Consider the following 15,449-nt stretch of genomic DNA (forward strand, 5'->3'; position numbering starts at 1 on the left):
AAAAAAAAACAATGGCAGCTACCAAACAGAAGTAGCTGACTGTGGGGTTATAAACAGGATTGGCAAAATTCCTGTTAAAGACAAATGTTTGTTTGCATATGTTTCCACCATAGGTAAATACAGTGAAAAAAAGAAGAAAAACTTAAAGTTTTGACATCTGTCCAGTTTTAGATCTCTTTTGCGTTTCTCCCAGCTCTTTGAGAATTTGGGAGAAGAACACTGACACGCAATATAGGCTCAGAAACTTTACTAAGGAGTAGTGTGTTTATAACATTCCAGAGAAAACTTTAAAATTAAAGAATAAACACACCTCAGATCAACTAAGTCAATGAAGCGTACGGCTCGCGTAACTATCCGATGGGAATATTGCAAGTGGTGCTTTCCTCACCCTGTTTGCAGCGTTGTTTCCACTGTTGTGATGTCACCGTCTCTAGCAAAGTTGACTTTGGAGGAGTAGCTTTTTTTTTGTATTGATGATATCTGCAAATGGGGAAAACTAGTTCTGATTTCAGTAGCTAGTTTTGAAGAATTAATTGGCAAATATTTAAATGATATGGATGGCATAAGGAGATGACAGGAAGTTGGTGTTGCCTATCACAGCATTGATATTGTTGGGTTTGACTAGGGAAGGAGAACTTTGAGATGCAGCAGTGGTTGGGCATAATCTTGTGAAAGCAGGAAGATAGGTTTCCAGAGCTATTGGCAGTTGCCTGAGCAATGATATTCTGATTTCTTTGGAAATACTGAGTGTTAGTTTTTGTCAAATCCACTGTGGTGAGTAGTTGGTGGAGTGTGAGCTGAGAAATCTTTCCTGGAGCACTAAAGCACTCCATTTCTGCATTGCTGTCTTTTCCTATTGAAGACAAAGCTGGTGGTTCCAACTGGCAGGGCAAAAGAGCATCCCCAGCATAGGAATGGGGCTTTGACTCACTCGCTCTGGCCGCATCACTTCAGGAGCCGACACTGATTGTGCAGCCCTGCACACTGACATCAGTCTTTTACGTGCTAGTGAGGTGGAGTGCTTCACCTTTGCCTCATCCTAGCAAAAGAAAGAGGGTTGTTAACAGTGGCCATGACTTCTTTAGATCTTCATCGGGGCACTGAATGTTCACATGTTTTGAGATTTAAAAAAGGACAGAAAACTATTATAGCTAAAAGTAACAAAGATTACACTTTAGAAATTGGTGAGGGTGGAGGCTTTATCCTTACTTGCAATGAAGGAAGCTGTATATGACAGACCATTTGTTTTCAACTTGCTGTGGAATAAGTCCGACCTCATTCTTTTACAGTATGCTAAGATGTACTAGAAGTTGCTGTTTTAAAGAAGTATTAATAGAAGTTTATCTTCTCTTACTTGTCTTTAGTCAGAATTTGTAACTGTGTGTTACTCAAGTGGTTGTCCATCCCTGATCTGGGCAATTGTATACAGTGAATTGCATAATAAGTGTATTCACACAGCTGAGTTTTGTCTGCATTTGTATGCTTACAGTGAGTATCCAAAAAGCTTTTTTTAAGAATCAAAAGATTATGAAGAAATGGATTGTAGTGCAAGATGTTCTCAGTTACCTGCTTATTTTAGTAAGCTTTTTTTAGGACCAAATAATCTTACTATCTCCTTCAGTGTTGTAAATTCTTTGTGTCTTCTGAATCTGCACTGTTTTCATTCATAATCAAACTTGTTGTTATTAGGTTAACCTATATTGCTAGAAAAAAATGGAAACAATTTTAGAAGCTTAAGCACTTCCTCAGGACTATTTCTTTCAGATGTTGAGTTTCAGCTATACCATTTGGCTTAGTAGAAGTTAGTGCATCTTTGTATATTGCTTGTCATCTTTGTATCTTTAGATTATTGTGGCTCCAGCACCATTACTAGTGCATTAACAGTTAGAGAACATGGAATTACTATCAGAGATGCTGACTTTTATTAAGCTTAATACTTGTTCCTCTGAGACTTTCAGCTGCAAGTTTGATCTTTGCTTTTGCTACTGAATGGGCTAAGCAGGATGATGATTCTTGATACTCTCTCTCCCTTTTTTCAAACATTTATTTTCCCAAATTAAGGGGCTGTTCTAACTCTAGCTGACCTTCTTCATTTCTGGCTTCAGTTCAAGGTGAATTTGTTTGAAACTTTACATGTAGACATTTCATGTTAGAGATAGAAGTAAATTTCAGTACTACTTTTATTATATTTTATTTAGAAGTGGCTCCAGTGCTCTGATGATTGTTTTGCACAAGAAAACTAAAATGTTAAGCAGATAGAGCATAAGTATATTTTAAAAAGTCATATTTTCTCCTCCTTCTATAACATAATTTTCTTTTGTCTAAAAAAAAATCTGTTGAAACGCTGTAAAAAACAAAACACTAATATGTTCTTTCCAGTTATATTTATCATTGTTACTGTTCTTACAATTGTATCTATGGGTTTTATGTTGAAAACCAGGATAAGTTGCAACATAAGCTTTTACTTCTGGATATTCCAGAGTCAGGCATTCTTGTAATATTGCAATCTTGTGTGTTCTTTCTGTATTTGTGTATGCATTATGATAGACAAGTGTGTGACAGCATTCAGTTTTTACATTCAATAAAAAAACCTAAAACATAGCAGCAAAATTCATTGTATTTCTCACAGGAATAAAATTAAATAAGTGTATTCTCTTGTCAATGATGCTGGCAACCTCTTGTTTTATCTCTTCTTTCTAGATTATTGATGTAAATTTTAAAGACTTAATGTTGTTAAGCATGTATGTTAGTTTTTGGTCTGCATATATATGTTACATAAAAAAGCTATTCAGCTTGACATTAAGCATTTTACAGTGAAACTTTACCCTCTGCATTTCCAAAGATTTTGAACAATATTACTGCAGGAGGGTTTGGAAGTCAACCGCTTTAACAGTTAGCTGCTGTTATTAGTCCTCTCAGTGAGGTCTTTATGATGGAAAAGAGAATGATGTTGTAATTCTGAGTGGGGCATATTTCCTTTCTGAGCCCAAAAGAATGGGCTTGGATAGGTGGCTCTGGTGTATACTGTTAAAATACTTAAAGATATGACTATTTGGACTGTACTTACTAATTCCTGATAGGCTTGAATACTAATGATCATGATCTTTTTTAGGAGAGGTTTTTGCAATATGTGGGAGCTGCAATGCTTTGGGAAATTGGAATCCACAGGTTGCAGTAGTCCTCCAAAATGTTGATGGGTAAGTTTTTTTTTTTTTTTTCTTTAAGGTTGCTAGTGCAAATTTATTCCCTGAGTTTGTAACTGTTAATCTATATCTGTTCATGGTAAAACTCTGTAGAATTTCATGTCCTGCCCTTCAGCATTTTGAATGCATGCTTAGGAGGTGTCCAAAAAAATGCATAACTTCAGGTATGCTTTCCTAGTTCTGAATGATGCTTCTACCTTTGTGCATGGTATATTTCAGTAGTATACTCATAGACACTTTGAATAAGAAACCACCAGGGAGAGAAGAGTTATGGATAACTTTAGTATACAGTAAGTTGCAGGAGATGTTTATAGTGCGTACTTTCTTTCTAACTTCTGTAAGTTGTTATTGTGGCTTTAAAGAGGTGGTAAGAGGACAATATAAAAAGAGAGTTCCATTAAAACTCTTAAGTCGTTCGTGTGTGCGTGTGTATGAGCATGAGTGCATGCGAAGGAAGTTTAAACACAGCAGAAGAATTCAGTATTTTCTGCCAATCATTCTTTGACTGTATGATGCAAGAAGTAGGGCTCACGGGGTATATTTGTAACTCTGTCATTGACTTGCTTTACAATCTTGGATGAATCCCCTAACTATGTCATCCTATTTTCTCCATCTGTTAAATGAGGGTGAGAATTCTTGTATTTTTATAGCTCTTCAGATCTGTAGATTTGAAGGTGCAGTTTCAGTCCTAAGCATTTATTGTGCTTTATGCATGTTTGGCTAAGTTACCTTGTAAAAGCTTTCTTGCACTCATACATTGATCTTTACTTTAGAAAATCTCTTAGAACAGGCCTATCTCTGAGGTAACTGTTAAGCTGCAGTGTTTCTCACGTTAATGGAAAAGCCAATAGCGTCACATACTGTACTGAAGTATTACAGTTGTGTCGTTCTGAACAACTCAGTTACTGCTTCAGAATGATGTGGAACAGCTGAAAAATTTTTCTAGAAAATGGCTAAAGCAGTTATCTGTGAAATGGTGAAATGTATAGCGCCTCAAAAGCTGTTTTAGATTAGAATGCCATGGTGCAAACTTACTTTGTCATCAAAGTTTAGAGAAAAAAAAAAGCCAGTGTATTTGCCTCTTACTTTTTGGTCTGTTTCTACAACAGATTATTGTACTATCTTGCGGGGGGGTGGGGGGGGGGGGAGCCTGAAAAGCGTGTGTAACTGACAAAGTATTTAGATGAGAAAATCATACTCCAAAAAAGTGTTTGTGTCTGTATTAAAACCAATTCGGTATCTTTTTCTTGATGATAGCAGAGCTGTTAAGCTAAAATAATCTTTAGAACTTTGGATAAAGCTTGAAAACTTAAGATTAATTTTTTTAAACTGTTTTTCCACAGTGTATGGAAAACTACTGTAAAACTTCCTAGAGGAGTTCCTGTTCAGTATCGATATTTTAAAGGGTACTTCTTAAAACCAAAGGTATGTATGGCCGTTTTTATTTTAAGTTGCCTCGCGTTCAGTGAATGATTCCTTCAAGTTTGTTTCCGAAAAGTCTTTTTACTTCAGCTTTTAGAAAGAAACTTCAAATTATGTCTGACAATTTTTTAAAGCTTAAACAATATGGGAGAATTCTTACTCGTTATTGAAGCACTGTAACAACATCTACACTTACAATTAAACATGGACTTAACTACAGCAAGGATTTCTAGCATGTAAGCAAGTTAATTTCTGCTTAATATATTACTTTTTTTTTTTTTTTTTTTTTTTTAACATTATTGCAGGTGTTTTTGGTAAGATTCCAGAAGTACTAACTAGCTTTTGTCCTGCATAGCTAATGCATGTTAACCTCCTCCAGTGAAAAGATAAAACAAAGATCGGCACATTCTGGTATTTTCTCTAAGTTTGTGTGTAGGCAATTGCATGATTAAAAAAAAAAAAAAACAACACACACACAGACACACACACACACAGATGTGTGGGGTTTTTTTCAAAACATTTATATCAAAGTTGCATGTGATTTGAATGTATGTGGCAATATACTGATCTGTAGAAATCATATTACAGTATGGAGGAAGATCTTCAAATTAGGAATAAGATGGACTGCATCATAAAGGTCTTGGACTAATTGGAGAAAATGAGCAGCTACTCTTTAACTATTTTTCTTAATGACCAGTAATAACTGTAAGAAATAAATCATTTAAAGGTATCTTTGCTCTCTGTGTTACTTCTATTAATTTACTGTAGCTGTTCACTTTGTGCTTTAATTCTTCATTGAAATCAGGATTATGAAGACTGTAGCTAAATGCATAAAAGGGTTGCAGAATCATGTGCTCTATATCCTTTAAATATTTTAAATTACAGTCAAGAGTGTGTAAGTTTTTATAAGCTGGACTAGCCTTCTTTCACTGAAAACATGACAGGTGTCATGAAAGTTCTCAGTGAAGGTGCTAATTTGAAATGAAATACAAACAACTGTATCTTGTTTTTTATTACAGCATGTGAAATAGTCTAATCTTAAATTGAGATTTAAATTATTATTCTGGAGCAAAAGAAATAATAGATTTTTTTGAGGTTAGGCTGAGGCCACAAGTAGGTTAGTTTTTAAGGCCTAGCAGCTCTGGTGGGACCCTTCTATGGGGCCCCATAAGTTTAAAATGTAAGCAGTGACGTGCTAGAAAAAGCACATTTAGTGTTCTCACAAATTGGCAAAAATGTGCTAATAGACAACACAGTTTCCATTTTAACATTTGCAAAAGTTTACATCATGTATTGGTGAGTGTGTTTCTTTAAGTAGGTGCTCTGTATCGTGCACGCTTTATGTACCGTGTGATGCAGAGTCTGCCAAGGTAAGTATGAATTTTTTGGAAGACCAGAGTAAAGAGCTAATGTGTGTTAAAAAAAAAAAAAAAATCTACAAAACAAAATATGTGAATTGCCAGGGTATACAGTTATGCATTTACTAGTGTCTAACCTAAACCTGTTAGGAGCACAGGACCACAGGACTTTTTCTTGTAAAACACACTTTTTTTGTAGCTATATGTTTTTCTTCAATGTTTTCTTCCTCTTTTTTGTGAATTTCTTTAAAGAACAATGAAAAAGCAGGATCTCTTCATTCTGACAAGGATGTAATACACAGAATGGTGCAAATGAGAGAGTATATGGAGGACCTAGCTGTCTGTAGTATTAATATATCTGATAAGAAAATTATATTTCTAAATATTCTGAATGTTTTTATATCATTAGATTTTTTTCATTAGGCTTTGCATTGATTAATCTTCAAAATTTGAAAGGCTTCTGGTACATGGTCCTTTGGACAATGCTAACATTTTGTATCATGCAGTTCTATACATCATGATCTTTAATTTGTTGGATGATTGCTTAAATCTGTGGTAAAGTGTGTATGTATGAATCTGTCACCATATAATTGAGTAAAGCATGCTGAGGACTGAGCCAATTTAAATTAATCTCTTACTTCCTGTAGGAAGTGCATCTTTGAAGATGCTTAAGGAGGCCAATTAGACATATGTATGCATGTTGGCAAATCTGGGGGTAGTGTCTGTTTACGCAAAGAAATAAACATTCTCATGTTAACCAAAATATTGCTATAGACTAGATGTGAAAATAATTTACATTAAGAAAGAAGCAAATAGGAAAGTGTTTTCCTTACCTCCCTAGATTATTATTTAGATATGATTTATTTTTCAGTTATTATTTTGCTTGAAGGACAGTATGCTGTCAAGGGAAGTTTGATCTATTTCCACTGAAGTATTGTGTCAGTATGAACATAATTACATAAATAGGGTGTAGTATTTAATGTTTAAAATTTCATAATTTTCCCCTTACTTAGAAATACGAATAAATAGTATAAGTATTCAAGTTTGGGGTATTTCTTTCAAGGAAATGTGAAATAACTAAGCTGTCTGTGAATGTAGCAGAACTTTTAAAACTGAATTGGTGGAGATTTTTCAAATTTGTGAGATTATCACTTAATTATAGATGTTTCAAATAAGATTTAATTAAATTTTCTAAGATGTAAATAAGCCAAATCCATTTAGTGCTTTGAATGGATTAATAAGGGTGAAACTTAGATTCAGATTCAGTAATTTTTTAAACGGCAGAGTGCCTTAGTAAAGCTCCGGCCAGGTTAATAACTCCTGTTTACCCTGCTAATAACAAAGGAGTATCTCTGCTGTGCCTATGCTGGGATAACAGATTGTATGTTAAACTGTGATTTGAAATACAGGAGCCGTAAAATCTCTAGTTAGCCTAGGACTTCATGACAATTGACTTGTATGTGGTGTTGCCTTGTGAGGTTACTTACATAAATCCTTGTTGATTGATTAGCACTTAATTATTGTCTGTTAGTATGGTATAGAAATCCGGAGATTTTTGTCATAAGTCCAGCATCAGCAGTTAAGTCATCTATTTCACTTAATTGTTCCATGTTCTTGAAGTAGACTAATATCCTTGAAACATAGTTTTAAGATGTGAACTATGAAGTGCAGTGTGGTAAATGGTGGTGGTGTTTGTTTTAGAATACATTAATGCAGAGCATGAATCAAACTGAATCAAACTTGTGGCAGCCGAATTACGTTACATAGGCATTTTACCCTACATTTCAAAAGTATCTAATGATTTCTGGAGGGGCTTCCAACTTCTCACATGTATGGGGGCTTGGTTTCTAAAAAATTCTTAAATTTCCCTCAAGAGCTTTAAAGTTGTATCAGATGTTTGATTAAATAGACATCAAGATTTACTTAAGAAGTTCTCTGAGTTAATAGACAGAGATGCATGCCATACAGTGCCAATTAGTATAATCTCAGTATATTATCCTCTGCAATGCTTGTCGTGACATTTAGCTTTTTAAGATTTTCATAGCAGAGGCAGATTTTTTTTTTAAATACAATGTTACTGTAACGTGAACATTGAGTGACACATCATTAACTTGTGCTACAGGCTGATCTGAGCTGGACTGTTACTCAAGTGTGGTTGGTATATGCCACTGAAATTGTATTAATACTTTAACCTGATTGTAGCAGCAGTTTGTTACCTGTAATGAAAATATTTTAGCTACAGATTACTTAAGTGCGCATAACCAGGAAAGTGGTCTGAGAACTGTATCTAGCATGATATACGTAACTTGGGGATAATGTTAATCATTCACTTTCATAATTTTAGAACCTAAAATTAAAATGTGCAATTACAGTAGTATATTTATCCTTTAAGAAATAAGCTGATATTATTGGTATTTTAATACAGTATATTGTTTTTTTTTTCTACAAGTAGAAACCTTTGCTTACTTTTTGAAGAAAACGATTTCTAAAATGATTCACATGCCCCAGCCTTGCAAACTACAAGTTGTATATGTGTTCATGGAAGTTGCTGCTGGAGAGATTTCTGGACTACTTGGTGTTAGGAAGTGATAGCCTTTTTGCTAGCAAACTAAGGTTTCAGCTGTGAAAACTTGATTGTGATGCACAAGTGTGCCTCTGCTGAGAAAAAGAGGGGAGGAGGGGAAATTTCATGTGAATATTGTTCTGCTATAAGCTGTAAGAGCAAGCATGGTGGTAACAGCAGAGAAGGAGGGGAGTTAATTAAAACTACCTTATAACATGAATGAACTAAAAACAGTAGTATCATTTTATTTGTATTTGCATGTATTCTATCTTTAAAATTGAACTTTAGGCGTCTGTATTTTATTTTGACATGGCTTCTAGAAATACCTGAGTTCACTGGAAAAATTTAATTGCTTTTAGCAATGAGTCAGTTGCTAAATATTTTAAAAGCATTTAATAGTATTTACTGTTAACTCATAGTAGATTAAATGTGTTTGATACAGGTCAAAAAGTCCCATCTGCTGCTAAAGAATTGATAGAGTGAGCTGTAAGGTTCAAAGTAATCAGATAATCGTGCAGTTATACTACTGAGTTTGAAGCTTGTCTGGATGTTCCTGTTGAAGTGAAATCCTTTAAACAAGGCCCTGAACTATTCAGACAAGTTGACATTAAACTTATATCACTTAAGTGGGAAATAGAGCCTAGTCTTTGAAGTGGGAGTTGCTCAGGCCCAAAACATCACAGTGGCAAATTCTGCAGCTATTTCATAGCAGTGTTTATGACTAATAGTAACAACTATGCAATGCTAAGGTCAAATGATGTTTTCTTTTTAGAGTGACATAGGTGGTCTTATTCAAATACCTTCTGGCTACAGTGAGGCATATTCTTTTGTGTTGGTTTGTTTTTCCATCTGATTTAGCAAAACTCTGATCATTTATGTTTTGCTGAGGTAGTAAATAATTTGCTCTTCTGTACCAAAATTAAAGTGATTTTACATGCTAGACTTTGAATTAGTCAAGCAAATTTTGGGGAGAACACATCCCTGCAGCTCTTAACTGTACAAGCAGATGCTGAGTGCCTTTTAGTATCCAAGGGAGGTGTGAATTCTTTTTTATGAATTGCTGTTGCAGTATCTTATGAGAAAAGAAAATGCACCTAATGAATTCAGGGATAATTTGACTTCTTGCATTCAGAAAGAAAGTATAGTAGTCCAGTGAAATAGCTATAAACAGCAAAAATTTAAGAATTACATTTGAACTACACCCTGTCAGACTTTGTCACAAGCTTTGTCATATGTAGTGTGACCTGACACATCAGGTAGCGTCATCAGCAGTTGCAGGGGTAAGAAACAAGCCTGATCTGTTCTTTCTCTCTTTCTTTTTTTTCTTTATCTCTCTCTCTCTCTCTCTCTCTCTCTCTCTCTTTTTCTCCCCCCTTTAAGTCTGTAAGTTCAGTTCACAGCCATCCCAAATAGTTTCGTGGCTAGAAAATCAGATATAACAAAAGAAATTATTGCAGACATTTAACTTTTAAATTACAGACTATCGGTGGTCCCTGCCAAGTCATAGTTCACACGTGGGAGACTCATCTACAACCACGATCAATAACCCCTTTAGGTATGGGCATCAACTGCATCTGTTTGAGGCATATGCATAAGATTGCTAATATGCTGCACATTGGTGTAGTGGGATTGATAACTATAGCGTTAAAATTAAATTTATTAACATGTTACAGGTATAACTTTTTCTTTGCACAACATGGACCTTATTCTCAAAATACATATAAATAAATGTCTTAAAAATGGAGTGGAGTTGAAATTCTTCGCTGTCATCCTTAAAATGTCGTGGGGCTTTTTGTTAATCTGGAATTAGCACATTTTTTAAGTTTCATTCTTTGAGACTAAGGCTCCATATTATCTTTCAGAGAAAATGTGGGGTGGGGGAGGGCATGAAGCACTACGATTTTTGTTTACAAATTCATTAGTAAAATTTTAAAGCAAAAATTCTTAAGTAATTAGATTTCTTTAAGTTTATTGAGTAATATAAATAGAAACATGAATGGTCTTATTTGACTGGTAAATTACCAGAAATTTAATTTACTAGAAGAAAGGGTGACGTGACAATTTGTATAGAAGTTTCTAATGCTTTTCTGAACAGGGAAAAGATTGAGTTTTTTTGTTTTCCTGTAAGAGTGACTGAAATAATCTTTGAATGCAGTTTGTAATTTAGATCTCTTATGCTGCTATAGGATGGCATTTTTTATGTACTCTGCTCTAGGATATGAAAAATGTTATTTTCTCCACAGTTAGGAGTTTACATTTATTAAATAACTTCTGGTTCATTGAAAGGATATGTCTTTTTAGAAAGAACGTGATATTAAAGAAAGTTTTAGTTAATTGTGAATAGTATCATGATTATTGCTTTTTGTGATTTCATTTGAATTAGTGCAGTTACGGGTTTCTATTCCTGTAACAATGACTTTTCTGTATTTGTCAGTAATTAAGAACTAGGGAAGCAGTCTACCCTCTGTTTAGACTTTGTCTCTAATTTTTGGATAATTTCATTCCAAATAGAATTTTTTCTAGTAACACTCAGTGCTTGTTATTTCCTTAATAATTGAATTAATATGTCAGAAACACCCTCTACAGAATGGTATGATTAAAGATGCATAATACCTTTTTAAATAGACCACTAAGTTTATCAAATTAGAAGTTAATTTTATCATTCAAGCTGAACCTCCCTAGGATTTCTTTCATTGAAAGAGTGGCTTTTTTCACAAGAAGTCTTTAACAAAATACAGAAAGCCAGGATATTAGCACTTGAAGGCAGGGTAAAAAATGTTCCTGTTAAAAAGTATCCCATTATATCAATTATTAGAAGTACAATAAAATTTTTTTTTTTAAAAAAATGGCAAGCTATTAATGCTGGCCAAAAAACTGGTCATTATGATACAAAATTGTTGCCTAATGGTTATTAAAAATTGAGGGGTGGACTGTTGTTATAAAAAGATGGGATTAATGGCTGTAGAGGCAAAACTTTGTTAGATTTAACACTTTGAAAAACTTCCATAAATCCTTTAGATTACTGTATTTCTGTTAATGCTGCTAAGTTTATGTAGTGCCTAAAGATTTCACATACTAAAAATTTGGAGAGGGTAGGGCTAAAAGTAAGTATGAAATAAGTGTTTTGAATATCTTATCCTAGGATAGATTTCTGTCACATGGACGGAAATTTTAACTGTGACTAACTTGATTTAGAAACTTTAGCTGTAAATGTGCAGAACAGCTTTCTTGCATGTTTGCAAGAAACTTTAATGTCTTAGACACTAACAAGAAAAACAGCTTACATTCTAGCAGGATATAGATAGTATCAGCAAAACACTGCAGCAAACTAGGACAAAATGCAGCCCCTTTTACCTGAAATATCTGACCTGAGGAAAAGCAAAATGCGTATCTTACAGCATTTTTGGTGTTGATTGTCTTTCCTTGCAGAAACTAAGGAAAAAAACAATGAATTTAGAAAAAAAAACTTACGGAAGGTTGCAATAAATATGCTTATTCTTTGTCTATTTCTCTTTTCCTGCTTTTTGTTAGATACGCTTTTTAGAAATTAAATGGAAAAGTAGAATAAATTGGCAATAATTCCTTATAGCATCAATACTAACTAGTTTCTTTCATTCTTTTCCCCTCCTTCAATTCTAGAAAATGAAATAACTATTGATGATGGATGCTTTGGAGTCCATAGTAAGTGAAATATATTGATCATTACTGTGTGTTTAATTTTAGTAAGATTAAGTATTGCAGTTGAAAAATATTTGAAATGCTAAATTAGTTTGGGTAGGAATTATCTGTTAATGGTTGCTTTATCTGTTTATACACTTCATTTTGAATCTAGCATTTGTGAATTCACACTTAGACTGTATTCCCCTCTAGCATTAATAAAGGTTTGTGAAAAAGCTTTGAAATATTATCAGTGTGCTGATGCTAAAGATTGAAATCTGCAAACACTAGGTTATGAGCACGTAGATTTGGAAATACAGAATGGACTGTTAGCTTTCTCTTTAAAACTAGCTGTAGAAAAAACTCTTCCTTTCTAAAAATGTCTTTGCTTAAACTGAATGGACACTGTCTGACTCTTCAGTTAGACACATAATTACAAAAGCCTCCCATAAACTCAAAGCTTTTCCTTATGCTTGTGTTGCCTTAAAACTATTTCAGCAGATAAAACCCACCTCCCACTAAATGTTTAATCCCTGAGGCTTTAGGTTAACTCCTTCCTTTGTCGTATCTCCTACTTGTCTTTAAGCTTTCACTTTTCTTCACATCCTCACCAAATCACACGTTTTACTGGAACTCTTATACTGTGGTGTCTCCTTATAGCCTCTGGTCTGGCAGCTTGTGCCTCCTGACAGTCCTGCTTCTAGGCTCTCCTTATCCTGATGATGAGGTTGAGGATTCTCCTCCATGCTTTATTTCCTCATTGATACTTCTGTCCTGCAGGCTTATGCTGCTTTACTGATAATTGTTTGCCATGAGCTAATATGACGTCTATATTTCAACAGAAACAGAGTCTCAAGCTGCTTATCGATGTTCAGAGTTTCTGATTGTGTTTATCCTTGTATTGAGGCATCCCACAGCAAGGGACTATTTTGTCTATCTTGGAGGCTTATTTATCTGTTGATATCATGGATAAAATTAATACTGGCATTAGCTTTCTCCTTCAGACAGTTAACCTGAGAAGCTGGTTTTCTGATTTCTTTCCCACCGTGCAAGGTGGTTCCATGTAAGAGCAAGAGGTAGTCAGCAATTGCAGTATTTGCTGCCCATTGTGTCTAGTTCAGGAAAGATGCATGAAAGGATGTGCTCAGCAATTGCTTTGGAAATACTATTTGAATAAGCCTGGTTGTAAGTGTCATGACTGAAAGATGGTACCAGAGGAACTGTATTTATAAAGCAGCACAAGTTTTGTGTATTAAACTGTTCCCTTTAGAAAATAAAATTATTAAGGTGTCTTTGCTACTTTCTGTTGTTTAATTTTTGGCAGATGGTGTTAAAACTGTGGATGCTGGGTGGCTGACATGTCAAACAGAAATAAGATTACGTCTGCATTATTCAGAAAAACCACCTGTCTCGATATCCAAGAAAGAATTTAAAACATCAAGGTTTAGGTAAGAGCATGCTCACCTCAGTTTGCAATTTAGCTAATGTTAATTTTCAACACTAGTTAAACTAATTTTTTACTTAATTCATGCAGTTATTAGTATTTTGAGTGGTGAATAGGAATGTACAATCAAACTGATTTCCACGTAAACAAACACTTTGTAAAAGTGTGATGATAGTATTAAATCATGTAGTATGTCTCAGTTTCCTCATTTTATTATTAATATAATGTCAAAAGAGTTTTGTCCCTTTCTGCAAAGGAAAACAAGTAGTCAAACAAAACTATTCTAGTTTTACTGGTGACTTAATACTTCTCGGTTCTTACCTTTCTGATAGTTGCCTTTCCAAACTATTAAAAATGTATAAGTAGATGTGATAGCACAGTTCAAGTAATAGGCAACAGACTTCTTTCACAAATACTTCTTCTATCCTTGCCTTGACGTTTCTTGCTTCTTGGCTAGAACTGAAGAATTCTTAAGTAGTTCTGTTATTGCATTCAGTGTTTTTTTTTTTTTTTTTTTTTTCCTTTATTCATTTCTTCACAACTTCTCCCAAAAAGCAGAATGGAAAGGCTGGTATAGGTTGAGGGAACAGAGGAAGAATGCTACCTCTTTTCTTTTTTTTTCTTTTTTTTCTTTTCCTTTTTTTTTTTCTATTTCTCCTTTTGTCTTCCTCCCAAAACATACAGACCCTCTGCATTTAAAGTATGGTTAATTCTCCACTGGCATTACAGATCTCCAGTCAACATGAATATAGAGATAATAGTGATCTCTTAACTGCTTTTGTTCCAAATATACATCAGTTTGTTCTTACCTGCACAGGTGTCTTGAAAAGCTGACATAACTCCACAGCTGTCCACCAGAAGTGTGTATCTTATGTCTAACAGAATACAGTTACCTGCCTTCTCTGTATTCAGAAAGACTAAAAGATCATGTGCTCAGCAACAGCCACAAACATTCAGTTGTTGATCTTCATGGTTGCTGTTATTTTCAGTGCTTCTCATTAGTCTTTCAGCATTATGAATATGAACCTCTGGAGAGAGGTCATCTATTTGGCAGCCCAAAAGGTTAGTTTAGGAGTGATTGCTGCCTCTTTGACCATTGGCCCAACTTTCACACCTGCCCAAGTTCTAGTTTCAGAAATGACTTGAGCGCACTAAAACCTGACTAAAACAGTATTTAGTCAATCGGTAACCTCAAATTCTGACCCTTCTGAAGGGCTGGCATATGCATTGCTATTCTGTAGATGGTGGTGGTGAGCAGAATTATGACCTCCTACTCTAATCTTTTTTTTTCTAATTCTTCAATGTTCCTGAAGATGCTTCTACAATTTAACAATTTCTGCTTTGTATTTCTGCATGAGTAGAGTAAAATTGACTCTAGAAGGCCTAGAAGATGATGACAATGAGGAGGAGGAAGAGGACCAAGATAAAACATCCTTTCCGTTCCCTCGGAAAATGGCAAACACCCTGGAGATCTCCTTAATAAGTAACAATGAATATAAATGTCGACACTCTCAGCCAGAATGTGGTTATGCTTTACAACCAGATCGATGGACAGAATACACTATACAAACCATGGAGCCTGATAATTTGGAATTAAATTTTGATTTTTTTGAGGTATGTATCTTTACCACCAGGAAGTAACTTAGTCTGCTTTCTGGAGTTAAAGGAGGCAATTACGAAGATATTCTTGTTAGTAAGGGCTGTTAACCCACGTTCTTGATCCTTTGGACCTTTGTAGATCAGTTAGGAGACTGTTTACTACTGCCTCATTGTACAGAGAGATTTTGAGTCTTCCCTGCATG

General features: G+C 34.6%; 1 protein-coding gene across 3 annotated transcripts in view; it reads left to right on the top strand.

Moving 5' to 3' along the window:
- GPCPD1 (glycerophosphocholine phosphodiesterase 1) overlaps nucleotides 1-15,449 on the top strand; it is a 49,445-nt gene that overhangs the window by 12,338 nt on the left and 21,658 nt on the right. For all 3 annotated transcript variants that reach the window (XM_062571459.1, XM_062571458.1, XM_062571460.1), the window contains exons 3-8: nucleotides 3,113-3,197; nucleotides 4,547-4,628; nucleotides 10,026-10,101; nucleotides 12,186-12,227; nucleotides 13,528-13,651; nucleotides 15,009-15,261. In XM_062571459.1, the coding sequence (XP_062427443.1) occupies nucleotides 3,113-3,197; nucleotides 4,547-4,628; nucleotides 10,026-10,101; nucleotides 12,186-12,227; nucleotides 13,528-13,651; nucleotides 15,009-15,261 (662 nt within the window). The remainder of the gene's footprint in view (nucleotides 1-3,112; nucleotides 3,198-4,546; nucleotides 4,629-10,025; nucleotides 10,102-12,185; nucleotides 12,228-13,527; nucleotides 13,652-15,008; nucleotides 15,262-15,449) is intronic.

The sequence above is a fragment of the Rhea pennata genome, chromosome 3 (assembly GCF_028389875.1).
Source record: "Rhea pennata isolate bPtePen1 chromosome 3, bPtePen1.pri, whole genome shotgun sequence".
In the NCBI taxonomy this organism is placed as follows: domain Eukaryota; kingdom Metazoa; phylum Chordata; class Aves; order Rheiformes; family Rheidae; genus Rhea; species Rhea pennata.